Source organism: Taeniopygia guttata, chromosome 19, assembly GCF_048771995.1.
Source record: "Taeniopygia guttata chromosome 19, bTaeGut7.mat, whole genome shotgun sequence".
NCBI lineage: Eukaryota > Metazoa > Chordata > Aves > Passeriformes > Estrildidae > Taeniopygia > Taeniopygia guttata.
Genome location: NC_133044.1, coordinates 5,901,255 through 5,929,211, shown reverse-complemented (window position 1 = coordinate 5,929,211; position 27,957 = coordinate 5,901,255). Strand labels below are relative to the sequence as shown.

Sequence of the window (27,957 nt, the reverse complement as noted above, 5' to 3'; positions counted from 1 at the left end):
AGCAGAGAGAATGCAGGAAGCAAACTCCAGACACAAGTTTTTTTATTCCAAGGGCAAATGTATTTAAATAATTTACAATCATTGAACAGCCTGGAAGTCTGGGGTTTCTGTTGGTTGGTTTTCTTTTTTTTTTTGTTTGTTTTTTTCCATGCTTAAATCACAAAGATGTTCAAAATAAAAACCGTATTTAAAAAATGACCGTACATGGTGCGAGGGAGGGGCTGGGCTCAGGGGAACACCGGGCCCCAAACCGGGTGTGTTCCCCAGGGAGAGGAGCTTCCCGTGGTGCTGGAGCGAGGGCGGGCAGCGGGAATGGAGCAGGGTCTGCTGCTGGGGCCGTGGGACAGCTCTGTGCCCAGAGCCAGCTGCCAGCCCCACATCCCAAAGCTGGGCAAACAGGGGTGGCAGGAGGGAGGCAAAGCCACAACCCCAGCCCCAGCACAGCCCCTCCACCCCTCTGCTGTCCCTGCACCCCGGGGATAAGGCAACACCTCGTGTCCAGGAAGGACTCCCTGGCAGTGTCTGTCCCTCCTGCCCCACAGTGGCTGCGTCCCTGATGTCCCTGGTCTCAAGGCAAAGGTGCCATGGGGTGCACCCTGAGGTGCCGGTGACACCGCAGCTCCCGGACAGCAGCCTGAGCTACCCCCCTGCCCCTCTCAACCCTTTCCACCCCCTGCATCCACAGACTGTCCCGAGGGGCTGCTGAGGCCCAGGAAGGGTTGGGAGTGACACCAGGGTAGCTGTGGGCTGGGGACAACACCGTCACCCACAGCAGCAGTGGGCGAGCAGGCACTTGCCAGCTCCCCTGGCCCACGCCTGGGGACCTGTTCTCTCCCTGGCCCCGCCAGCCCTGCTCTTAGCTCCACACATCCAGGGAGTAGCGGCCCTTTGTCATCAGTTTCTTTACATAGTCCACAGCCTGGGGCTGGCTCATGTTGCCAAACTCGGACACGATCTCGTAGAAGGTGTTCTGCACGTCCCGGGCCATGTTCCGGGCATCGCTGCGAACGGGGAGCGTGAGTGAGACATGGCACAGCCAGAGCCCTGCCACCTCCCACTCGGGACACAGAGGGCTTGCTCACCCCAGCCCCCTGCCCTCCTCTGCCCAGGACAGCATAACCCTCCCAGGGCTTCTAACACACAGCTGGGGAAACTGAGTCACACTCCTTTTCCTGAGAATTGCCCCCAAATCCCCATCCTGTCCCCAGACCTACCCGCACACATAGATGTGAGCCATCCCCTCATTAATCAGCTTCCAGACGTTTTCTTTGTTCTTCTTCAGTAAGTGCTGGACATAAACCTGGCAGGAAACAAGGTGGGAGTGAGGAGAGAGGAGCAGAGCCCCCACACCACAGACCTTTGACAGGGAGGGAAGGCAAGGCTGTGCTCATGGCTCAGGGAGACAGGGGAAGTGCTGGATGCTCCTGCCTGCCATGGGAGTGATGGTGGGCAGCAGGAACAAGTGGCAGGAGGAACAGTGTGGTACCTTCTCAGCCTGGTCCCTGGAAAAGGCCACGTTGAGCTGGGTGAGGACTCCCTCCTTCTGGAAGCGGGCCAGCTCCTCCCGGTACAGGTAGTCCTCGTGCTCACGGCGGCAGCCATAGTAAAGCACTGTCTCACCCACCTCTTTGCCTGCAGGGTCACACAGCCCCCATCAGCTGGGCCCTGCCAGCCCCCAGCCCTGCTCCCTCACAGCCCTGTGCTCTCCACCACCCTGGGCTTGCAGAGCTGCACGATGGTTTTGGTTACAAGGGGAAGCTCAGGACTGATTCCCAGTAGTGGCCACAAGCCTTAGAATTGATTCTGAGTGACCTGTGGCTAATTGGAGGTGTGGTGGTGGTAGAAGTCAGAGAAGTGCCCCCGGTCTGTCCACCCCCAAACATCCTCTGCAGCCAAGGACAAAGCACCCTCGGCTCTGTTCACCCTGCCCCAGCACTCTTCTGCTCGTGGCTGGGCTCACCAGCAACAGCAGCAGCACAGCTGCACCCTGGAGGCACCAAGTGGCCCCACAGAGTCCTGCAGCAGCCCCAGCCCCGGGGGGAGCTCGGGGCACTCACCCTGCTGCTTCAGCCAGGCGCGCTCCTGGATGAAGCCGATGAAGGGGGCGATGCCGGTGCCCGGCCCGATCATGATCACGGGCGTGCTGGGCTTGAAGGGCAGCCGGAACTGCGACTTCCGCACGTACATGGGCACCAGGGAGCTGCTCCCGTTCTGCTCAGGCACCTTGCTCCTCAGCCAGCTGGTGGCCACCCCTTTGTTCAGGCGGCCCGTCTTGGTCTCGTACTCCACCGTCACGGCACAGATGTGAATGGAGTTGGGATGGACCTGCAGGAAAGAGATGCTGGAACCAGGCAGAGAAGGAGCTCCAGCAACCCCACACTGTGCTCAGGGATGGGGATAAGTTTAACCTCATGTTAACACTGGGACAGCTATTCCTCCCTGTGTGCTCCTCATGGGGCTTCTGTCTTGTCCTCACCTCTTCATGGGACCACTGAGCTTCCCTGGAGGTTGCCAAGAGGGACTTTGACCAGCCCCTAAAATACCAACTTGCCAGGCAAGCAGGCAAAGAGGAGCAGGGCTCCAGAGACTGCTGGTACCAGGGCACAGCTGGCTGCAGCATGGGACTCTACAGACTTTGTGGGAAGCTGGGATAACTCCATGCACGGAGATCACTAAATCTGCCCCTGTCATAGCAAATGTCACCAGAAGGTGACATTTCATGTCCAGCTCCCAGCTGAGGGGAGCTGCAGCCGAAGAGGTCCCCCCACAGGCACATTCCCTGCTGGAAGCACACCCACCTTGGAGGAGGAGGCGATGGAGTAGTAGCGGGCCTGCAGGCGGGGCAGGAGCTCGCACAGGTGGTCGATGGGGGGGCGCAGGGAGGGCATGTCCTGCAGGATGGCCAGGATGTTCCTGCGGGCCTCCACCACCCAGCTGAGGTACAGCGCCTGCAGGCAAGGAGAGCACAGCCATCACAACCTCCCCACACGGCTGGCAAACACCCCCTCGGCTCTGTGGGTGCCTTTTGGGGGTCCCCCAGGGCAGCCCAGCCCAGCTGGGAAGGGCAGTGCTCCCACCTTGCCCTCGGCAGCAGACGAGGCCATTTTGCGGAGGCGCTCCTGCTCGCCGGCGTCCGAGGCGTACTGGGCCAGCTCGTACAGGACGTTGGTGCGGGGAGGGTTGGTGATGTCCAGGTAGTAGGTCAGGGCTGTCCGGTACGATGTGGGGCAGGGGAAGGGATGCTTCTTGTTGGATTCCTCTGGAAGAAGTGGGAGAGAAAGAAAAATTAAAAAACATCCACCTCATGCTGTTAGGTTAAGAGGTTTTGTGCTGGCTGCTACACACACAGGGCTGGAGACAGAGCAGAGTGGGCTTCAGGAAGGAGAGAGCAGCCTGTGGGTCAGGGCCCCAGCTCCACACTGAATCACCTCCCTCCCCAGGCAGCTCCAGCTCCCAGTAGCCCATTTTGTGTTTCACAGATGTTGCCTGACAGTTTAGCAGCAACAAACATGCCCTGTGTTCCCTGCCCCGAGATGTGCATGCACAGTCCAGCAAGCCCCCAGGCTAAGCAGGGGGCGGCCCTCCGTGGTTAATTTGGCCTCAGGCACTTACACCTCCATCATATCTGGCCTCCAAAGTGTCCTTAGGCTCTGTCAGCCATGTACAGCTGTGCCAGCAGTCAAGGCTGGAGCCATTCTGTTCAGCCTTGAGGGGTCCATAAGGGACAGGAATGACAACACAGGACACTGCACAGGAGGCCACAGGCTCCAGCCATGCCTTAATCCACCTTGTCTCTAGAAACCAGGAGCTCTCTCAGGCTTCTGGGCCAGCACATCTGCTGCCTCAGGTCTGGCTGTGCTGCTCCAGGTCTGTGATGGGCAGCAGCTGCCATCTCCCTCCTGCCAGAGGCTGGCTCTGCTGGGAATGCTAGCCAGGAAGAGCTCCTTGGATCAGCACAAGTGCTGCCTGCTGGCTGTTCAGACCCCAAGCCTGTGCCTCCTCCCAGGACTGAACAGAACATCTCACACACTCAGGGCCCTGAGGAGCTCCAGGGCTGCTGAAGGATGCTCTGGTGGGCTGATGCTCCATAATTAGGAGTGTGCTGTTACATAATTTGTTGTTGAATGGGCTCACTAAGCACATGTCACAACTGACCCACTTCAGCTGATCTCAGCAAGCAGGCTCTGAGCCCCTGCTAAAACAGCACAACACTGAATGTGACTGTGGGACATCTGCAGGTGCCCCACAGGATCTGAGGGTGAAGGACAGAGGCCACAGCTGGAGAACTGGAGACCCTCAGGGGTCATCCCTACTCACCATCCAAGTTGTTTAGGGACATGACAGTGTCCAGGTCCGTGCCCAGGAGCTCACCAATCTGGTTCACCAGGGAGGAGTCGTTGGCTGGGTACACGGCCACGTGGTCCCCAGACTCATACCTGGCACAGAGCAGGAGGAGAGCACATGGAACACCTGCATCACTTCTTGACCATCCCCAGCAGCTCAGCCAGAAGATAAAAGGGCTGGTGCAAGAGGCAGCAGGCCACCAGTGAGGTCTGCACCATCAGGATCCACAGAGCCAACAGTGACAGCAGCAGTGACATTGTGGAATATTTTCCCAGGGTTTTTACAAGACATCTCCCAGGTTAACAGCAGGTTTGCCAGAGTTCCAGCAAAGACAGGTCAGTTTCTCAACAGAACACAGCAAAGCTCTTCAAAACCTCTGCAGTTGTTATGGTTAAGCCACCTGGATTCATGACTTCCTAACAATTTAAGGAATTTAAGCCAGTGAGAGAGTTTTAAGAACAGGGCTTTATTCCCTCTATGCTCATACACCTAAACCAGGCAAACACAGGCAAGAGCAATCCCCATCTGAGCTGCCCTCTCATTTATTGAGTTATTTCTAGAGAATTCCTGCAGCTGGAACTGCTCAGGTAGGACAGGGATGTGGGACGGGATGGACCCAAAGCAGTGCAAGAGCTGGGAGCAAGTCCTGACAGGGGTACCTGGTACAGAAGCCCAAAGGGGCAGTGCTAAGGAGCAAGGTCCCCTTCTGCAGGGCTGGATGAGGCTGGTGCCACATCCTTGTGTTTGCTCCTGACAAAACAGAGGAGCAGTCTCCCCCAGGGAAGTACCTGATTTTGGAATTGGAGATATCCAGCTCCAGGTGCATCAAGTGTCGCTCTCCACCCTCGTTCAGCTTGCGGTTCTCTGTAACCTGAGCCAGGAAGGGGTTCTTGGCATCAAATGGGCTGCAAGGAAAGACAAAGGTGCTCTGGAGTTCCCTCCTGCAGGCTCATGGAGCTCCTTGTATCCAGGCATGCTCCCTCTGACTCCAGAGCAGGCTCCCATGATTTGATTCCTGCTCCAAAGCACACTGCACCACAGCACAAACCAAATTATGCTCTGCTGCTCCCCACACTGGCACAGAAAATAGATTGTGATCCTGCTGCTCCCCACACTGGCACAGGAAACAAATCCTTTTCCTTCTCAGCACACCCCAGCAGCAGTCAACTGCTTCTGTCCCATTAAGAACACGTGACAGAACTGGATTGGAGGCACAATCACATCTCAAAGAAGTATTTCAGGCTGGAATTAATGTTTAAAGCTCATCTCCTCACAGCAATACTGCCAGCAGCATCATGCATTGGCCACTGCAGGCAAGGAAAGGCTCAGGACAGATGCTGTGGATGTACCAGCCAAACAGCACACGACACCACAGCCATCTCCTCACTGTGAATGATTCATTAACTGGGGAATCCCAGAGTCCCAGTGGAGATCTGAGCCCATTTCTCTTGGGCAGAGACCTGCTGTGCTGCAGGAACAGCAAGGAGCCACCAGCCCAGAGCTGCCCCAGGTACAGCCTGCCCAGGGGGTTTGGCACTCACGGCTTCTGGTTCTCGTAGCTCTTGAGTCTGCCCATCTCCCCCGTGTAGACTTTGTTCATGTTCACATCTGTGTGCACCACCAGCTCGTACTGCCGGATGCTGGGGGGAAAAAGGGGAGAGAAAAGAGAAAAAAGTCAAACTGGAACCCACAAGGTATAACCATCATCTCCTTTGCTGGATTGCTGCAGCTCAAAACCAAATGCAAATTCCACCCCTTTGCCCATCTTGAGACATGAGGGAGCAGGCAGACTCTGCAGAAAGCCCAAAACAAGGGGAATCCTCAGCCTCCCTGAAGCCTCACAGCCAGCACAGTCAGCCCCAGAGGAACCAAAGCCATCATCTTCCCACTCAGAACAGGAATCCAGAGCTGGGCCCAGACTCTCACCAGGACAAGCTCAGGCCAAACAGCCTCACTCACTGTTACACTTCACTCGTGCCCTCCTTGAGTCTGGAAGGGGAGGCAGAGGAAAGGGAACAGCAGCCCAGGGCTGATGTCTCTGACACCCAGGAGCAGCTGCTCCCAAACCCACCTGGACTCTTCTCCTGTAGCCTCCACCCCAAAGTGCTCACACACTGCTGGCCAGAACTGCTCTCTCCAGGTGATGAAATCTTCCTCCAGGCTAGTCAGGGTAGAAGAGAGAGTCAATGAACCAGCCCCATTCCCAGAGAAGCCATCTGAGATCCCTATGCCCTCCTTCCATCACTGTGGGAAAAGGCATCTGCCTTAGCCCCAGGCACCCTTGGTACCTCCACATGCTCACAGGTCACCAGGAAAGCACCTGCAGAGCACTGAGTGGGAACTCTTGCTACACCAGGTCTGCCAAGGAAGGCTTTGTTATTCAGGCTCAGTCTTTAAAAAGCTCAGCTCCGATTGTCCATCCCTGGTATGAGGTGACCTTCCTAAAAGGTCATGATTCCACCATGACACTGCTTATTTTTCCAGGCTCAGAGCCTTCCACACATGGCATATTCCTCTCATAAGGCCCTGCAGACCCTTGAGGTAGAGTCACAGGTTCATGTAATATCCCAAGGTGCTCAGGTGAACACAGAGAAGTTAAAAAAAAAAAAAAAAAAGAAAGAAAATATCATTGTGGGAGTTGGAAAATTGCTGCCTCCCATCATAAAACACCTCCCAAGGAGATTAACTTGCCTCCTTCACTGGGATGGGTGAGTTTACCCACAGAGGCTGCAGCAGGGCAAAGGCAGAGGAGGCTGCAAAGCCTGCTCCAGTGGTACCCATGGACATTTAAAGCTGAGGAGGGATTTTCCAGACACAGGATCCCTTAGGACACTCCCTGTTCACAGGGAGCTGATTGTGGGAGACACAGCAGACACACACACTCACAACCATGTCAACCCCAGCAAGGAGCCCTGTGGAGTTTATTTCTGTCTTGGTAGCCGAGCCAATTCCCTGCCAAGGTGCTTTGCAAGGTGCTTGCAGCCAGCTCTGACCAGCCCCTCAGCCCAAGGCACTCACTTGCCATCGTCATCTCCCAGCCCCAGCTCAAAGATGCGCTGGGCTCCAAGCTCCTCCAGTCTCTTGTCCACGTACTTCCCCATGGCATTGAAGTGCTCATAAGTTTTGTTCCCCAGCCCAAACACCTGGAAGGGAACACTCATCAGCATGGAGAAGCAGGAGGTGGACTTCCCCCATCCATTTGACATCCTCTGGCCAGGTATCACCCCACAAAGGATGCAGAATAAAGACAGTGAGACCTCTCCCAGCTCCCCCATCAGCTCCCCAGTACGAATCTACCAGTGTGTGGACAGGAGGCACCAGCACCTCCCCTGAGCCTGGATGCACTTCCAAGAACTCCTGCACATCTCCTCGTGGGACCAGTAAGAGCCTGGACTGCCCGAAAACCCATTGCTGGCCTTTGCCTCCCACACACCACACAGTAAATTCTTGCTCACTGCTTCACACAGAGTAGCCTCACATCTCCACCAGTGGATTTTACTCTCGTTTGCAATTATTATGCTGCCTAAGGAATTTGGCCAGGGTTTAGGGTGAGGTGGCTGTTTCCCAGACAGTTATTCAGCTCAGCACGGGAAGAAAGTTACACACTCCTCCAAGTGGTTTAATTTGTGGGTGAAGATCTGGCCCCAGGCTGCTCAATTAGCTTCTGAAGAGCAGCAGCAGTCTGTAGCTCATTTACAGACTTGTATTCAGTGCCTGCAGGGCTGTTTGGGGCTGTTTATACCAGGAAACGCTCGTGATTTAGGGAGTGGAGAGCGAACTCTGGCATTTGCATTTAAACCCTCCAGAAGTACATTTGCAGGTGTCCACAAAGCCTGGGCAGGAAGACAGCAGAGATCCCAGACAAGGTGTATGAGGCACAGACATTTCCCCAAGCCACTCTGGAGGGCTCTTGGCCTTCCTGCCCAAATGCAACACAAGAACTGGAATGGGGCCACTTACTGCAAACCGCAGACCCGAGAGGTCAGCATCAGCCTCCTGCAGCCAGTCGTAGAAATCCTGGGCATTATCTGTGGGATCCCCCTCTCCATAGGTGGCCATGCAGAACACTGCCAAGGACTTGTCAATCTCAGAGAGGCGACTCAGGTCCGACTGCAACCAGAGGAAAGAAGGAATCTTCAGGGATCCCACACTGTGGCTGTTGGGCAATTCCTGTTCCCACAGTGTAGGTGTGCAAACAGCACTATGTGTTTAGAGAAGGGGGTTGGGAAAGGCCAAACCCATCCAAAATGGCTGGGAAAATAAAAGCAACCACCCTAACTGGACTGCAAGTCAGTATTTCTGCTCCACCAGAAAGAAAAGCAATGAGACTTTCCATTCAAGGCTTTCAGGCACCAGGAGAATGTAGCATGGCAAGGACAGAGCCCATACCCACAGCTCTCAGGCTGATCTTTTCTCCCCTAAATGACACAACTGTCCCTTGGCCAGGGTCACTGGATTTTTGTAGGGTGCACTGAAAGGTTGTTACTATCCCAAGGCTGTTCAGGGCTAAATTACCAGGTCATACTCCTCTGGATCTGCTGCCATGCCCCGGAGGCCATAGCGATGGGCATCTTTGGAGAGGCGATTGGCAAACTCCTCTGCTGTGCCCGTCTGGGAACCATAGAAAACCACTATATTTCGGCCCTGGAGAAGAAGAGAAATCCCTTTTACATGGTGATTACTCATTTGGCAAATGCACAGATGAAGCACAAAGGAAATGCCTGAGATGAGGAATCCTGGAAGGCAAGCAGGAGTGTGCGCTTGTGCAGGACTCCAAGAGTTTGGCAGAAAACTCAAGGCTGAGCTGTTAATGAGAACATGATTCTTGCCACTCTCAGAGGGGAGATTCAGGTCAGACTAAAACCCAAAGCAAAGAATAAACTTCCAGATTTATTCTCAACTTCGAGGCCGCAGTGTGACTCCAGGAACACCCTGGATAAGAATGCAGAACTTGCCAAAGGCTCTGGGCAAGTGCCTGAGCACCAGAGCTCCTGCTCTGCTGCAAGCCAGCCACTTGGAAGTAGAACAGAAAATGCACCCAGCCCTTGCTTCCTCTCATATCCAGACCAGCAGAGTCAAAAGCTGACAGTTCTGTGTACAATCCCCATTGCACAGCCAGCCAGTTTGGGAACCAACCACACAGATAAACAACTGCCAGCTAATGACTTCAAAGTCTCTGCCATTTCCCTTCTGACTTTGATCTCATATTACATTATTTTTTTTCCACCACTGAATTTTCACTTTAATTTCTTCTCTAAGAACAAATCTCAGGCACAGACTAAAAGAGCTATTCCTGGCTGCTCACACAGCCTTCCTCTGGATGCTCTCTGCAGTAGCCATGTGTCTGTATCCAAACCAGCTCCTCCTGCTGACAGTTTCCAGAGGAAACTGGGATGGACATGAGCTCCCCCACCTTCCCAGCATCCCGTGGAGGCAGAACAAGCAGCTTACCGTCTTCTTCATCTTCTCAATGAAGCTGCTGTCTCTCACTGGAGCTGCTCTGAAAGACAGGAGGAACCTCTTTTCAGATGAGCACATTCATTTTTGAGGTCAGGAATAAGTAAGTGGGGGAAAAGTGGCCTCCAGACCTCAGGAAAGCTGCCCAAAAGGGTGTGAATCTCCACTGACCACTGTTATTCACCTTGTCCCAGGGATGCCCATTGCTCAGCCACAGGGCTTCTGCACACAACCATGGAGCAGGGACTTGGAGCACTGGGGAAAAGCTGAGCTCCTGCCTGACCCCTATCAGTGAATCCTCCCCTGGAAAAGCCCAGGCACACAGCCCTGCCCACCAGGACACCTTTATCAACTGCTCTGAGAGGTTTCACAGCTGAGCAGGCTAAAGGATCTCACAAGAGCAGGTCTCCAGATAAGTCTCAGGGGCCAAGCCATGGTTTGAAAGAAGGGAATGGCAAACTCCCTGCTTCCCACACCACCGTGGGCAAGCAGAACCAATCCTGAGCCATGCTCCCCAGGACACATCCCCCAAACCTGAAGTCAAACAGGGCTAAAAATCAGCTGTTTCAGCCTCAAAAGAGCATGCCAGCCATGAGCCCCGGAGCTGGAGAGCCCTGTGGAGCAGGCACATGCAGCTGATCAGACCCACAGAGCTCCCAACAAGGTCACCACTGCCAGCCAAGGTCCTGTGGAGCTCGTTCCATGCTGGCTTCCCATTCCTAGGATGAATCTCCTGCACAGAACATTTGCATTATTGTACAGACATGGTTTTCCCTAGCTTGGAAGGGGGAGAAACCCCAGCAGAGCCAGAAACATGGAGGTGGGGATTCACACTGCTGTATCTGCCCTGCTAGGGAGGAAGCCAGAAGAGCTTTGCTATCCTTAGCACATCTTTGGATTTTCAGTGTCATGGAATGAAAACAGCCCAGCCCTGAGGACTCTGGGAGCCTCACAAGCAGAGGTGACCATAGCTACAGTCAGATTAGGTGCTGGGAGCTTTTCAGAGCAGGCCAGGCCAGAAGCTCCCTTGCTGTCCTCCCCACTAAAACTTTGGTAGCAGGGAAGATGAACATGGGACCCGTTCCCATTCCACAATGGAAGAATGCAAGGCCAGGTCTCCTGTGGGATGAGAGAAGCCTCCAGGCAAAAAAAAAAAGGTTTTGGCTCCAGCCCATGTGAGAATGTGAGGAGCTTGCTAACAGTTTCCTCAGCTCTGTAGCCCAGAGGGAGGGATCCTGCGGATGTGCCGAGGCATTTGCGGAGAGCACACACACGCAGGGCAGCAGGGTGGGGGACGTTCATTAAACATCCCTTCGAGCACTCCTTGCTACCCAAAGGGAGCAAGGATCTCCATAACTGGGCCTGACAGCTCTGAGCACCAACAGCCTCATACAAAAGACAAAGTACACACAAAGGACAAGCAAAGCCGACCCCAAAAGGCTCCCCAAGGCAGCCGTGCTCCCAGGAGATGCTTCACACCCCTGCTTGGCTCTCTCAGCAGTTAACAGTCGCCCCATGCTGTCATTTGTCCCCTGTTGGGAACTGGGATATCACAAATATCTTAAGGGAGCAGCCCCAGCCCTGCCCACGCTGCAGCCAGGACAGGGGCTCGGGAGAGCTCTCAAGACACAGCTCTCTCAGTTTTTGTCTCCTTGGTGAACTTCTTTAATTCCTGCCCTCTGCAAACAAGATTCAATTAAAACAACTGTTGGTTTAGCTACTAAACAAAATGCTTTTAAAGGAGGAGAAAAAGCAAAGTTTTTAGATCCTTTCAACTAGCTCCCTTTGGAAGAGAAAAGGGAGCAGCACATGGAGCTCGGCTGTTTTCAAAGGAGGCAACCCTGCACTGAAGTGAGTGCTGGAGAACAGGCTGTGGCTCAGATACAGAAGAAGTAATGAGCCTGGCTTTAGAAAAAAGGCTACACAAATCCCTGAAATTGCTTCATCAGGGTGGCCTGAAAATCTGAGCAACGAAAACACACAGGCACCAAAGGCAGAAACTACACACATTTTCACTGCTCTGCCAGGAAAACTTGGAAAAGAAAGTTCATCCTCAGCAAGGACTGCTCTTACAGCTTAGACAGCTCAGGGTAGCAGCTACAAGCACATGAAAAAGAACTGGGTGGAGGCAAGGGGATTAACCCCATTGTCAGAGAGACTGTAACTTGTACAGCTCTCCCACCCTTGGTGAGAGCCCACAGCACAAACTACTCCCAGGGCTCTCTGTCACTTTGGTTTCAGGAGAAAGAAAGGACAGGGGAAGAAGCTTCCAAGAGCTCAGCAAGAATACCAAAGTCTGTCTCAGCTGAACACCTCTCCTTCAGAAACCTCCTGCTCCCATGGCTTTCCTGCTGAAAGCACAGATACATCCAGAAGTGAGGATGCAGCCTGGATGCTGTACAGAAACAGACAGCAGGGTCTCCTCTGGAGCAGCCTGCTTCTGAGCAGAGCCTCTCCCCTTCCTTCTCCTCCTGTTGCAGAGCAGGGAGGCACCCACTCCAGCCAGCTTTGGAGCTGGAAGGATCCCAGCAGCCCGTCGGGCAGAGAAACTCACCTGGCTGTGGCCGGCTCTTCCCGCGGGGCCGAGTACACGCAGCCCATGGCAGGGCAGGGAGGAGGCAGACAAAGAGTCCAGGGCAGCTGTGTCTGCAAAGGGAGCTGTGGGGGGACGGATCTAACTTAGCTCTGGAGCCACACGCACACAGGCCTTTCCATTCTGCTCCTCCCGGCGTTAAAACCAAGCATCAGCCTTTTGTTGAGGAGAAGAGAGCCGGCACAAAAGGTCCCAGCACGGGTCATAGCAGGAGTGGTCCCGTCCACTCCGATCCTCGTGGTGGGGCTTTGGAAGTTCTTTGGAAGTTACTGAGTGGATCTGCGCAGTCCTGAGAAACTGCAACATCTGGCAGCAGTGGCAGAATGGAATTAGGAGTGGAGAATGAAACCTCCCAGGATCCTCCGCAGCACACGTCCCTCTCCCATCCGCACGGAGCAGAGGACGGGACACAAAACCCTCCCCCAGCCTTGTTCCCCTGGAAACTGTTTATATCACAGCTGCTTTTATATATTCTTTTATACAAAAAAAAAGCAAAAAAAAAAAAGCTTGATGCTGTAGCTGAATGAAATGATTCCAGACACTGTTGAGCAATGCTTTGGGTAACTATGGCACTGCCATTACGGACGCAGCTCAAAGGAGTTTGTTTTCCTCAGGATCCTATTAAATTAAATTAGAGATGGTCTCTCTCACATACACAGGCAGCAGAGAGCTAATCAGGCTAAGGACTTGGAGAAATTCCTGCCACAGGAAGCCCTACAAGTACCAGGGAATGGATTTCTGCATAGCTGCAGAATAGAGATAAGCCAGTTTCTGTCCCAAACAATGTTAAAGAGGGGGGGAGAAGGGAGAGGGTGACACTCAGCAGGCTGTCCCACTTGCATCTCCCCAGGATGACTGTCTGCAGAGTGAGGACAGGAGAAGGGAAAGAAAAACGGTGATTGAGAAACTTGCAGAGGAGGAGCAGCCAAAGAGCAAAAACAAATTCCTGCATTTCCCAGCAATGGCCCTGCAAGGAAGCGTAGTGGCCGTGGCTGCTGGTTCTCCAGAGCTGCTCTCCCTAACAACATCTGCAGAGCAGGCTGCAGGGAGGGCTGCTCTGGTGGTTTTAATTAAGTCTGAAAATGGTCAAAACACAAGCAATGCTCAGTTAGTGGGATCCCAGCCTGGCCCACACACACACACGTGTTACACGTCACAGGTACGGGACACCTCGTATGCAGGAAACACTGCATGTTCTGAGTTCTGTCCCTTCTGGGGGCACTTCAGGCAGGAAACAGCTCCACTTGGCTTAAGGGTGAAGATCAGCAGCTGCTCCCTCTCTGAGCTGTGGCTGAACCTGGAGATGCATTGCATATGATGATTCCCAGGCCACGCAGAGAGAGCCCAGCCCAGCTGCCACCCAGAACAGGGCATCTCAGCCTCACATCTGCTCTTCCACAATCAAGGGCAGTAACAGCAGTGGCATTTCCTTTGCAGACCCTGCTGAGCTGACACAGTTTTATGAAGGTGTGCTGCTCCCAAAAACCCCAGAAGGGCACTGAGGTGCTGGATGCTGGGTTTAGCTCAGAGACTCTGCTTGCACTCTTCAGCATTGTGAACAAATTGCTAAAGCAGCAGCCCTTGTGATGTGTCTGAATTGTTATTCAGCATCTTCATCCTCCGGTGTTCTGAGGCTGAAGTTGAGGGGCCAAAGTGACACAACAGAAACCATCATCCAATGCCATCAGATAAAGCAGTTCAGGACACTTTGGCAGAGCTGCAGAGAACGAGCTGAAGAAATGCAACCCTTCTAAAGGTCAAGGCTCTCCACTCCAGCCAGAAACAGCCCCACTGAGGCCTCTCTGCCTTCATGGGTCTGGGACAGCTTCCCTGACCCCCATATCCAGCCAGCAACAGGCAGAGGCTGACAGTGGGATCCTGATTTGCTTGTTCATCAGAAAGGAAACTCCACCTCAGATTCAAAGATTACAGGAGGGAAGGAAACCCAAGGCTGACCAAGTTTGTTTCCCCACTCATTTTCCTCCCAGTTCCAGGCGTCCCATAAAACCTCATTGCAAAGGCTGCAGGAAGTCACTGTCTCTGTCCTGAAAGATTGAGGAGCCACCAGCCACAGCCTTGGCTTTTAGGGTCACACTGCCCTCGGACCAGCTTGATACAATGACCACAGCAGGGCTGCAGCAGGGTACATGGAAAAACCACTGCACAGCCTCCTCTCTCTCACTGACAGTTTTCCAAAGCGCAGTTCTGTCAGACAACTTGCTGAACCACCTCACCTCCCTGGTTATCAGCAACAGGAGGTGCTGCTGTTCCACATCTCCCACAAGGAGCAGTTGCTCCCTCACTCCTCACGGGGACAGAGAAGGCAGCACAGACCCCACAGAGGAAACAAAAGTGCCCGTGAGGCAGCTCAGAGCCAGGACCTGCAGCCAGGCTGTAGGTGCAATCAGATGTGCTGAGGCCCTGCAGCAGAACAAGGTGGTAACACACAATCAGAAGTCAAAGCTTCTCCAAAAGGTCACCACAGCCTCTGGAAGAACTGCACATGATGGGCTGTAGGTGGAATCAGTCACAAGGACAGGGAGCACGGGACCCCAGGCTGTGCCATAGCAGGATCCAATTTCAGAAGGACAGTGCCCTTTCCCCAGCCAGCTCAGCTCTCACTGCAGCACAGCCATTCTTACAATCTCCAGGGGCAACCACGTGCACTGACACACAGGCCTGGCTGGCAGGCACGGGAGGGAAAGCATCCCAGCAATCCAAGAGAACACATTCCCAAGGTAAGGCTGTGCTGGCACAGGCAGCTGGGCTGCTGCCAGCCATGTGTGCACCCATCTGCACAAGGTAGCACAGCCAGGGACACCGCTGCCCTTTAAAACCCTCCCAGCCAGAAAATGTACTTTCCAACCTCCTGCAATGCCAGGAACAAAGAACGAGCTAAAAGGTCCAGCAGAAAACTGATGTAAAGTTTGGAATGTGACTGAGACAAGGAACAAAATGCACCCAGATCTCCATCTGTGTGGCTCGTTCCTGGCCCCAAGCCCTTTGTAGAAGACGGGGTGGAACAAAGACCTCCCTCTCCAAATCCAGTCTCCCACTCCAGTGGTAACCTGGTATCAAAAGTCAATCAAGTTTTACAGGAGTTGCCAAGCAGCTCATCCCAGGAACTATCTCCCAGCTCCCCAAGACTATTCCTTTCCTTCATAGCCAAGGGTAGATAAAATCTCCAACAGGAAATCTGTTTAAGAACAAGCAACCTGTCTCCAGATTTACCTAGATGTGACTTTTATCAGAAAACACCGAGAATTAAATCCTTAAGAGTTTTGAAGTACAACCAGAGTTTTTTTTGCCTTGCTCAGGAAAGACCAATTCCCAATTTGGGCCACACGGTGGGGTAAGGCAGAACTGCAGCCTGGCTCTTCCACCGGGATTTCTGCATCGTGAGCAGAACCCACAGCAGCTGAGGGCAGAGAAACGCCCCCTCACCGACCTCCCACAATCCAGCTGAGCCTCCCAGAACCCACCACAAGCAAGAGAGAAAAGCTCCCTTAGAGCCACATGGCCTGAGAGTTGTTACTTACACTGACTGCATTTTGGGGAGGTCAGGCACTTCCTCCTTTTTCTTGCGGAAGAAAAACCAGTAGGTAAAAAGTCCAGTGATGAGGGAGATGAGGAACACGTCCATCATGCTGAAGAGAGAGTCCTGCTGTGCAGGGCTGTCAGCAGCTGGCATGGTTGGGTCCATGCCGGGCTCCCCCATGGCAGGCAGAGGCACTGTGAGCAAGGAAAAACAGTGAGCACCAGCAGCCACATGGGACAGCATTAAAGGACATCCAGAAAATGTGTTTTGCTTTACACTTAGTCTTAGGAGCACAAGGGTACCCAATAACTCTTTGGATAGACACCTTTGCATCACAGCTCTGCAAGGTTCTTCTGTGTCCCACCAAGCTTTTCCCTTCCTGTTGTACCCATGCTGATCCATCTGAAGTATTTCTGCTTTCCCTCTGCCAGCAGCAGCAGAGCAGCCCCACACTCCAGCCAAGGAGCCAAACCAGGCTCCTACTGACACCCCAGCAACACTCAACAGGGACTCACCCTTTACTAAAGCCCTTACCCACCACCAACCCCTGGGGTTTTACTGAGGGATGACCCCACTCTTCAGTCATCCCACAGATCTGGGGCTTCCTCCCTCCTTCCCACAAGGTGACAGGATGCCCTGGCCCCACTGCTGTGCTGATAAACCACAGAGCAGGACTGTGGCACCAACCCCCCACCAGCATCCCCACAACAGGCTGTTACAACACAAATGATGAATACTTCTGATTTACTCCACTGCAGGCTGGATTTACTTCCATCTCTCCTTGGGCCTTTGGCTTCCTACTCTCCTCTAGATCTCCCCCAGTTTAACTTCTATCTCCTTGAATTGCTCCTTTACACTTACCAAGACAAAGTTTAAGTGCTTTGGGACTTGCCCACAGTCATACCCAGAGTCTGTGGTAGCACAAGGATGAACACCCAGACCCCAAATACCCAAGCAGCCCTATGGCTCCTGTCCTTCCCCTGGGGAGCCACCCATCCCTCCTTCCCTCCCACTGCTGTGCCAAAGCTCTGAATTCCTCTGACCCTAATCCAGATGGCAAGATTATCTTCCCTACAAGCAAGGACACACGCTGTCCAAATAAACAGATAATTAACTCTAAACTTGATTTGGAAGGGCAAAGTGACTCTCTCTTTGTACTTGGGCATCCTGCCAAGACAGGAGACCATGGACATTTGAACTTGCACCCAGAAAAGTGACTCAGAGCTGTGGTGGTGTCACAGGAGGGACAGGATACATGCCATGGCTGAGAAATAAAAGTGACTGAAGTTCAAGGTTATACTAATACATTCAGGAGCTGGGAAGAAAAGGGAAAGTGACAGAGCACTAACCAGGCACAACCTTCAGCAAAGATTAACCCCTTGTTGTCACCCCCACAAGGGAAGACCAGCTCCAGACAACACACAGCCCTGTGCCACAGGGCACCAGCCATAAAAAGCTCCCTGTGGAGCACAGGGAGAAGTCCACAGTCTCCTGGCAGTGACCCTGGGTGGGTACTCTGGCAACCCAATTAATGCTCAACCACACAAGAAGTTTCATTTGGTGGAGAACTTGGCTAGTAACTGCATTACAAAGAGCACTAAAACACCACTGCAAAGCTTCCCATTAGGTTCCCACAGAAAACACTAAAGCAGGGTGCTGGAAGAAAAATAAGAGTGATGTGACTGCAGACAAGCAAATTGCACATTCCTCTCCATCAGGCAGGTCACCCTGTCCTCCCTCCTTGCAAAAAGGCTGTCCATCTCTGGATCTTGGAGCCAAGCAAGAGCTGGATGTTCCTTCTGTACAACTGTAGACTAAACTGTTAGTTAAAGCCTCCACAACTGGGGCTTAGCTGCCAAAAAGGCACAGCTCCCTGGAGGGTCCATCTCCTCCTCCTTATCTGGTTCCAGTAAATCACCAAAGAGCTGGTCTGGCAACCAGCTCCAGGGGAATATGCTGGTGGGGGAAGAATGTGGCTGATTTATTGCTTTTATTCCTGATGAAAGCTCAGAAATTTTAATTACAAGCTCTTCTCTTCCCCTCTGCCACCCCACCTGTAGGAATTTCAGCCAATCTCAGCCAAAACCTGCCAGTCAACCCTTTATTTCACAGAGTTTTGGTTTTTGTCATCTCACTCATCACTTGAACTGCTCATTACATCTCAGGGCAAAGAAGCCCTGAGAGCCAGCAGTCCGTGATTCCCAGGGAGCCTCAACTGCTCTGTGCACAGCACAGCCCAACTCTGCAAAGAGATGGAGGAATCAGTGCCCAGACACAGGCAGAAATAAATATCTCCAACTCTGTAAGGTGGCTTGATTTTTTCAGCAGCAGTTTCATTGCCCAAATTACACAAGGGTGGACAATTCCCCTCAGGGAATTGCCTCAATTCCCCTCAGGGCAGTGATGGCCATGTCAGTAACATTACCCTCAGAACACCCTGTGTTTCATTCACTTTCCCTGAAAATCCCAAGGCACATAAGGCAATGACAAACCTTTGCTCAGAGGAAGCCATGAATAAACACAAGGCTGATGGAGACCATGCTGAGCTGGTTTGGGGCAGGAGCTGCAGCATTTTCCCTTCTGAGCACCAAACCCAGCAGCAGCTGAGCCCTGGGAAAGGCTCCTTGCACAGGGCACAGCAGCCTCCCTTGTCACCAGCTGAGAGAGAGAGCTCCAAACCAGACCTGTTTGTGGTGAGCAGCACCTGGCCCACAGCAATTCCCAGCTCCAGACAGCTCAGACATGGATATTGATGAGCTGCCCTGTGTGGGCCAAGAATGAGAGCAAGAATGAGCCTGTGCTCTCCTCAGCCAGGTGAGGGCTTTGTCTCCAGCAAATTCACCACTGTGCTCAAAGCAGCAGAGCTTCAGCACCCAGAGCAGAGGGGTTTGGCTTTCTCAAGCCTCCAGAGGAGGTCTGCTCTCCCAAGCAGGGCTGCCCTGGAGAGGCATCCTCGGGGAGGCAGCTCCCAGGAACGCTGCCTGGGTGGATGTGGGGGTGGAAGCTGTGCTGTCTCCTTGCACTGACCACACTGCAGCTCTCCAGGGCTTCACAGGGGATCCCTGCAGCTGCAGCCCGGCCACCCACTCGCTGCCCACAGCCAGGGAAGGGAACATTCCAGGAGGTTCATGGCTCTGGTGCATGGAGCACAGCCCGGTGTGCTCTCCTCCTCTCTTCATTCACAATCTCCACAGCACAAAGTTTCCACACTGACCTCTAACGCTGGGAGGAAATTTGATCATGGCCTAGTGACAAGAGCTGCTTTAATTTTGATGCTGGGCTCCCTCTGGTCCTGGACATTTGGTTATTCAAGGTTTATATCTCAGCTACAGATTCTTCTTCCTGCTTTCCCTTCACCACTCCTACCCTCAGGAAATGGTGTGCTTAGACATAGCAGGAGAAAGGCAATGAATGTGAAATTAGGCCTCATTTCTTTTTTTTAAAGGGTTGTCTTAACTCGGGAACTATTGAACTCACTTCACCCAGCACAGGAAGATTATCGTTGAGTTTATCTCAGACTCACCTAGCTGGCTGTAACAATTGTATTCCAGAAGTTCACAGCAAATTTGTCATTTTCAAATGACATTTTCATGTCATTTTCAAATACATGTCCTTTACTAACTTCCAGTGAAAAGAAATCTGACTCTTACTTGAAATTTAGCTATCCTGGGAATCCTGCAGTCTCTGGAAGAGCCTTGGTAGAATCAAACTAGGTTTTTAAAAGGAAAAGGAAATTTATGATGCAGAAGTAAAACTTTCCCTGACAACAGTTTCAAGGGTGGTCATTTTATTCACAGTTTTTATTATATGTTCAGTCAAGGTAAGACAAGATGTCCATATCCCTGGGGCTTTTTTTAATGGTGGCTCCAGTTCCTGGATCCCTGTTTGTGCACACAGCAAAGCCATCAGTCTCAGCAAGATGTGAGCATTTACATCACACAGAAAGTCACAATATTTTGAAAGATTGCAATCAAGCAATGTTGTGTTTCAGCACAGCTTTTCAGCCCTTGAATGTGAGAATTTACTTCATACATGGCAGCTCACAATAATTCAAATCTCTGCACATCTCTGTGCCAGCAAACAGATGCACCTCATCTTCATATTAAATTAAATGTATTCCTCATTCTCATGCACAACTTGGAAAAAAAAGACTGGAAGCACTCTCAGTGCCAGGCATCCTCAAATTCCCCATAATTTCCACACAGACTAAAGGGTCTATAATGTCACATGGTTAAAAATACTTAAATATATATAGAAACAGTATTACAAAAAACAAGAAAGGAGTGATGAAAGCCAAGTTGTTAGCAACCTGAAGGGATTTATTCTCCTTCCTTGCACTAGGAGATGGTGCATCATGTGCCCCCAAAAGCACCCTGGGACACAGCACCACAATCACAAAGCGTGGCTGGGAGGTTTCCCCTTGTGAAAGTCACACTGTGGTATCTCCTGTGACCAAAAGCCTTGGCTCTGAAGCTAAACTGGCAATGTGGGCAGGAAGATGTCTCTCTTGAGACTGAAGTAGCCTTTTTCTTAATGTAGCCTTTTCTTTCTGTGATGAGTTTCAAGTACCTCAGCTGGACTTCCCAGTCCCACAGCAGGACTGCAGTCTGTGACTCTTGCCCCAAAAATGAGTGACCAAGTTGTGTGCTCGACTCTGCCCCGTGCCACCATCAGCACACCCTGATGTGCAGCGTCAGCCTCGCCCAGAGGGGAAGGAGAAGGAAAACTGCTGAGCAAGCAGAGCCCGCGGCTGCTCACTGCTCCCACCTCTGATAATCGATCCCCAGCAGCAGCTGGAACACCAAGGAGCCCCTGATTGCAGCCCAACACGCCAGAGAGGGATCCCCACAATCCCCACATGCCCTGCAGACACTGCCTGCCCTTACACGGCTGGCACAGAGGCTGCACCCCCAGATCTATCAAAACACCCACAGTTTTCCCAAGCATCAGCACCCTTTGGACACCTGCAGATAAGCACAGGAGCTGCAGGTGGGACATGTGTTCTGCAGCACGTGCAGAAAGAGAATCAGAGGTGATGGAGCCGAAGAGGAACTGCGTGACAAACGTGCAATGCCACCAGTCACTCTCTGCCCGACCCTGGCACCGGTGCCAGGCTCCATTCAAAGGGAGCTCAGCAGGGTGCAGGCAGAGGAGCCTTCCCAGCCCACAGCAAGGCGCAGGCTGTCTCAGCTGAGCAGCAGCAGGGACAGCAGGCAGCGGCTTGGAGCCAAACCACCCCAGCAGCAATGAGCTCCCCTCATTTCTCACAGCACCATCATGGTGCCAACTCGAGCTCTGGCGCACCCATTCCCTCTCTACCAGCCCACCCAACCCATCCAGCAACACTTACCAAAGCACTGCTTCACAAATTACCATTAACTGGAGTCCGTGCAAGTCTAACAGCAGATATAACAGCAACACACACTCAAAAAGCTTCTTCAGACTGACCTTCCCCAGTTCAGACTCCCACTGAAAGCCCTGCACAGCCCCACAGGGCAGGGGACAAGAGGGCACTGCTGGAAGGGAGAGCACTCGTGCTCCCTGCAGCCATGTGACAATGACCCTCATGTCCTGACTCAGCACCACCTCAGGGAGCAGAGAGGAAGTGCAGCTGTCAGATTTCCAGCCTTGGGAGCTCTGCATGGCTGGGGATGTCCCCATTGCCACCAGATCTGCCTGACACCTCTTTCTGACCAGAAAGGACCATCCTAAATTCCCAAGGCAGGTGTGTGTGACCAGATTTCCCTTCCCACCTTGTCTGCCCCAGGGATTGCCCTTCCTCTCGTGTTGACCATGGCACAACACAGCTTAAGGGCACAATCAGCCTTGAGAAGAAGCTTTAAAAAAGCCCAGTTTAAAATCAGAGACCATTTTTTGCCCCAATTTTGTCAGCCTCAGGACAGACACATAAATGATAAGCAACCAAACCAAGTGAAAACTCCAATTCTTTGTACAGCATGACCTGCAGCCTGAGCTTTAGATAAAACAGCAAAACAAGAAGGCTGTAAATAGAAATTAAACAACTGAAACATCTGGAAGGAAAAAAAGAAAACCACTGGACAGGCCTCTCACAGGTCTGCAAAGTTTTTGGAGAGCTCACAGACTGCAGCACCAAAAGGAAGCTGCACTGGGACCCCATCACCCCTCCCAGCAGCAGCAGTGCAGCAGAAGGAAGAGACTTGCCCACAAACAGGAATGCAGTCTTGTGACCAGCCAAGGGCTTTCTTCTTTCACCCACTAAGGACTTCAGGCAGGTTACTGATGGTTACAGCCCCACAGACACAATCCCAAGAGGAAGGAAGAGAGGCAGCAGCAGCAGAAACAGCAGGGCTGTGGTGGAGGTGGCATTCCTGCCCAGACTGTGATCTCCTCTGAACCCCACTGCAGCCAAGACTTCCTGCATGTTAGTCTGTAATATTGGGCCAGGGGACCCTCGGGAAAACCTGAGCTTCTCTTATTCCTCTTAGAAATGCAACAAATTAGACTAAGAAATTCTGTTTGCATCAGCCTGTGCCAGCCTCAAATGAGCTCTTTTTACTTTCCCTTTTAGTAAAAGGAGACCTGGGAGGAAAGGTTGGCCTTTCCAAAACAAAAGCAGGTGCTCAGATCCAGGTTATTTAACAATTGCCTTGGATGAGTCTTTTCTCCACAGCTCTGCCACACAGAGATTGCATTTCCCATCAACAAGAGGATGCTGACCTGGGTTTGGCCTGGTCTCCATGTTTTGGGTGGGAATCATCACACAGATGAGTCCCTGGGCTTGTGGGGAAGGAAAGCAGAGTGAGAAACCTCACAGCTTTCCTTGCCCCTTCAGCCTCTGTTGGAAAGGATTGCTACACCTACAGCTCCCCTAACACTTTCTTCCCACAGCTTCCCATTAACCAGCTCAATAAAGAAGGGTAGAAAATAGCAAAGCCCCACACCAAACCAGGGAAATGCTTCTGCACTCTTCCACCAGCTCAGAAACCCCAATCCCAACTGAGGAGTTGGCTGCAGCAGCACCTCAAGCAGGGAAGGGAACACAAAAACTGCTGGGTTTTTTTGTGAAACAAAAATTACTCTCACTGTGAAAGGTGTCTTCTAGCCAGAGCCTGACACACTGACATCAGCAAAACTACTATTTTAGGCACTGGACAGACACACGGTGTGCATCACTCAGTCTGGATCTTGAAATACTGCATATTTGAGCTTCCACTGTGTCACACTTGCATGTTTTCTGGCCCCTGGGTCTTATTCAAGGACAGCAGAGCAGCTGCAAAAGCAAGGAAGAGAACAAGAACTGTTTTACTTGAGGCAGAAAGGAAATCTATGCTATGAGTATGCTCAGGTGGGGCTGTGCAATGAGCCCAGGGCACTGAATCAAAGGATTTAAGGCATTATCCCACACAAAAATGAATTCAAACTTGCCAAGCTGCCTTAAAGCAAGCTAGAATTACTGAACTTGCACATTTCCTGTTATGAGATAAAAGCCTGACTCTGAACCTTTAAATATAGGGATCTCCCCAGCTTAGGCACTTGAACACCTTCCTTTACAGATTAATGTGAGCCAGCACAGAAAAGCAGGAGCTCAGGGTTACAGGATAAACAAAACTAGAGAATGGCAGGGAACTGACCCCCTGTGAACCAACACTGCTCTTCAGCCTCCCTCCCAGTGAGGGACAAATCCAGAGCACCACACCTCAGGAACTGCTTGCAAGAGGAACAGGGGTCTTGCCAGCACCAATATTCAGGAGCAGGGACAAGCCTGCAGGAGTTCTAAACCACCCTACTGCCAACTCCACGGGCACCTCAGGCCAACAACGGCTCAAAGGGCTGCAAAACCTCAGGAGCAACCCATCCAGGCATGGACTTTGCATGGTTCAGGTCCTGCTGAAGATGTTTTTCCAAGATCAAGAGGCAAAATGACGTAATTTTCAGCAGCCTCTTCTGTGAGTGCTGTACCCTGTGGTACCACAGCCAGAGCTGGAAGTTCCTCTCCTGCCCACAGGCTGTTTGTTCACCTGTGCCTGTGGCTTTGCCTTATGCCACAACTGGGAAAGGAGCCCTATGGATGGGGTCAGTAGCCAGAGACTTTGACCTCTTCCACCAGGAAAAGTTTGAACAGCAAAACCCTCCAATGCTGGTCTCTTTTGAGAGGTTTCCTTTGAAACCAACAGCTGAAAGAGCACCAGAGGGACAGGGTTAAGCAGATCTTGCAAAGTTTTCAGAATTGTCAAGACTTTTGATCAGAACAGCGTGTTTTAGGGATTTGTTTATTTCAAGAGAATCAAACACTGTCTGTAAGGAGCCAGGATATTCTGTATTTATAATCCCAGTTTCCTCTGAGAATGGAAGAACTTTTCAGACATTACAAGCCCATCTCCTATGTTGCTGTAGGGTTTGGAGGTGTTACTGCATGATCCTTGCACCGCTTGGAAACTCAGCATTAGAGCTGTCCTGCCCTATCAGGGGGTTTGTAATCACCCTACACAACCTCCCTGCCTGCCATGGGTCAGCATCCGATCTCATCTTTTTGAAATGTTCTGGGAATCACACACAGCCACAGCAGACCTCAGAACATCAATTCCATACCCAAAACATGGCACAGGCCACAAGATATCAGAGAACTCAGGGGTCACAGGCTGAAAGGCTGGTCCCAAGCTGCAAAAACCACAGCTCTCCAATGCTCCAGCAGAATCAACACAAAGAAGATACTTGACACAGGGTTTTTTGTTCCTTTGTAACAGGAGCTCCTCCTCTTACCTCCAGCAGTTATGCATTGAGTCCTGTTACACAACCAGGACTTGCACAATCCTTGCAGGCATTTTATCAACTTGCTCCTCCAAAGCTTGGAGTTAGAGAGGAGATGCAGCAATGACCCATGAAAGAGAGTCAATTGATGTGTTTCACAACCACATAGCAAGATCCAGCACCACAAAACTATCAACTCCCTAGGTTGGTTGTTAAACCTTCCCAGCACACTTCCCGTCTACTGCCAGAGCCAGATTTTACCAAGGAGAAAACTCCAACCCCATCTCTAACTCCAAACCTGGCCATCTCCTACTCCACACAGCAAGAAAGGAAGGTAAATAAATCAATACCTCCATTCCCTGCAAAGGAGTGACTGGAGGCATGGACGTGGCTGATTACTAAGCAAAAATACTACAATAATCTGCCACCATGAGTCAACCTCAGCCACTCTTTGGACTTGTGGCCCTCCAGAAGCCACCAGACATGGCTTCTGGTCTCTCTGTCTGGATTGCATGAGTGATAGCAGCCCACAATTAACCTGAAATGTTTACTCAGGGACAAACAGCAAGAGATTATGAGCAGCCTGCAATTATGAATTGTTCTGACCTATGAAATTTTCAAGCCTATAAAGCACTCTTGGCAGAGGTGCACCTGTCACTGCAGGGCTGGTGATTCACTCTCTACAACAGCGTGTACAAAGTAATCTCATAATTGGGATCAAATGATCACGTTGGGAAATGCAAGTTCTAAGAATTGTGTTTTTTCAGGCAGAAGAGTAGACATCAGGAAACAGAACAAAGTTCAATGCCCACAGTGGTAACTGCAAGTGGTTTTCTTTTATACCACGGGAGCAGATGGCAGGAGCACAAACCTGAGCAGGGAAGCCTTTTCCTCAGTCCTTCAGAACTGAGCAAACACAACGTTTGCTGTATCCCAACAGGCAAAGGAGAGAGTAAAGACCAAATGGGATTTCAGTCATACAGTTTCACACTTTGCTTTTGCTGCAGGTAAAGAAGCCATCACTCCCACCCATTGCCAGTCACCCTCCCCAAACCCAGCTGCACCCAGAGATGCTCCACAACCTGTGACACTCAAAAGAAAGGGGTTACCTTGCACCTATGGGTCAGCAAACAGGAGTTGGTGGGGCCTGTGAGCCCCAGCACAGAGGGTGGTGAGCAGAAAGTCTCCCTTGAGACAGTTCAAAGAGTTTTGGTTGTAAGGCCCTGTCGAGCTCCTCCAGCTGCTCTGCAAGAAACAAAAGGAAAGTTGTAGAAGGCACGTGGCTTTCCAGGAGACACAAACCCAGAAATTACTGACTGAACAGGAAGCAACTGTGAAGTGGTGACAAGCAAGAGGTTCGTCTCTGTCACAATTAGAGCAGGACTAATTAACAGGGTCTTAAGCCGGATCTGTGAAACTACACCCTCCTTTCTTTCACATTCAAAGATTAAAAGAAGGTGTTCAACTGGTGTTAGTTCCTGTAGCTCCCTGTTCTGCAAATACCGTTCTCGTGCACCATCACATCCACGTGCAAAACTAAGATACACTCCATGCCATGCACACCCTGCCTCAGTGCTGTCAACCAGCCCAAGAAAAACCTGTACTGAGACAATGCTGGGTTTTCCAGGAAGGGTCTGGCTCAGCAGCCCTCCCAGACAAAACACCGATTTCCTCATTTGCAGCAGATTAATCAGCGAGCTGCTTTGCTTATGTGCAACAGCTCCTCGGGATTTCTCAGAGAATTACAGAAATATTGGAAGAAAGCCCATTCCCTTCCATCTAGAAAAAGAGATGTGTACACCACTGCACCCCACTAAGCAAAAAAAAATTACGAAACCCCACAGCTCCTCACAAGCCCACACAAAGTGTAGAGATCTGTTGTGAAGGGGATGTCCCCACCAACGCTCTGATTCACTTCCACAACTCAGAAACAGAGACCTGATTCCTTCTTCCTTGCACTTTTCCAGCCTCTCAGCCAGATATATGTTCCTACTTTTTAAAAAGAGCTGTAAAAACACAAGCCCATTTCACTTTTCCAGACTCACAGAGAGCTTCAGTGATCCCTCTTCTCTGTACACATTCCACTAAGCATTCCTATTTCCTTTCACACTCCAAAAGCTAACCCTAAAGAACAAAGCACACTCCAAGCTGCACCAGCAGTGCTTGCTCCTGCAACTAAGGCAACTCCCCAAGAACCAATTCCACTCTGATGACTAACTCCCAACACCATCATCCAGGTACCTTCACCCCCTCCAGCCTCAATATTCCCAAAACCACGGGGTTCCCATTATTTCCTTTGACAAGCACACACTCTAGGTGAGTACTTTCATTCTTCCAACTAACTCCACCAGGAAAAATCAGGAGCAAACAGCCTTCCCACACCCCAGCAGTTTATAAAGTGAAATAGATGGAGAAACAGCAGAACACCCCAGCCTGCAGCAAAGGGATCAATTAAACGCTGGGAATAACGCTCTCCAGGGATGTGCCAGAAAATTAAGCTCGTTAAAGGCTTTTAACCAGCTCGGGATGGGGTAAGTCTCAGCAGCCCTTCAGTGCTGTGGAAGCAAGGCAGGGTGGGCATCACCCTGCCGGGGTGACAGACGTGATGGGGCACCCCAAATAACAGCGGGGCCATGCCTGCCATGCGGGGCACATCGCCCACACCAGTACCCCCAGGAACAGGGGCTCAGCACCACCAGGTATTCCCAAACAAGACAGGCTCTGGTCATCCCAATTCCTAACAGGGGATCAGTCACATCAGACTCCCCAGATAAGGGAGCTCTGGCCATCCCGCTCCTCCTCAAACACCAGGGGGACAGCCACAGCACCCTGCCCAGATAACGGGCTCATCCCAGCCCTACCCCTCCAGTAAGAAGGTTCTCTAAACACCTCAGCACCCCCAGTAACAGGACGCCCGCTCACACCAGACCCCTCAGTGAACGGGGGGCTCTGGGCATCCCAGTCCCCCCACAAACAGAGCTCCATTCACATCGACCTCCCCGCCAGCGGCAGCGGTGCCACTCACCCGCCACAGGACCCCTGTGTCAGTCCCCCCACACAGCGAGAGCCGCCATCCCACACCAACCCCACCAGGGGTGCCGGACCGCCCCTCCCCAGCACAGAGAGCCCCGGCGGTGAGCTCAGCCCCCCGCCTCAGCCCCAGAGGATCCCCGGTCCCACACCCTCCTCACCCACAGGTGGCCGCTCCCCGCGTCCCGCACCCTCCGCCGCTCCGGCCCGTCTGCCGCTGGCGGCTCCCGCGGCCCCGGCGCGGCCGGCACGTACAGCGGGCCGC

The 27,957-nt window shown here is 52.1% G+C and overlaps 1 protein-coding gene across 3 annotated transcripts; it reads right to left on the bottom strand.

Annotated features, from left to right (window-relative positions):
* Positions 1-100: 100 nt before the first annotated feature.
* Positions 101-27,957, bottom strand: POR (cytochrome p450 oxidoreductase). 3 transcript variants are annotated; one of them, XM_030288274.4, is made up of 17 exons: positions 27,884-27,957; positions 25,772-25,907; positions 15,934-16,126; positions 9,796-9,844; positions 8,860-8,988; positions 8,305-8,454; positions 7,363-7,487; positions 6,416-6,505; positions 5,886-5,984; positions 5,133-5,249; positions 4,318-4,436; positions 3,078-3,259; positions 2,799-2,948; positions 2,058-2,325; positions 1,487-1,632; positions 1,215-1,300; positions 101-1,001 (listed from the first exon to the last, which is right to left on the bottom strand). In XM_030288274.4, the coding sequence occupies exons 3-17, from the start codon at positions 16,110-16,112 to the stop codon at positions 857-859; spliced, it is 2,034 nt and encodes a 677-aa protein (XP_030144134.2). In that variant the 5' UTR covers positions 16,113-16,126; positions 25,772-25,907; positions 27,884-27,957; the 3' UTR covers positions 101-856. The 3 variants fall into 3 exon arrangements, with proteins under 3 accessions (XP_030144134.2, XP_072772976.1, XP_030144135.2); XM_072916875.1 differs by having other exon boundaries at positions 27,845-27,889; XM_030288275.4 differs by lacking the exons at positions 25,772-25,907; positions 27,884-27,957 and adding an exon at positions 21,283-21,491.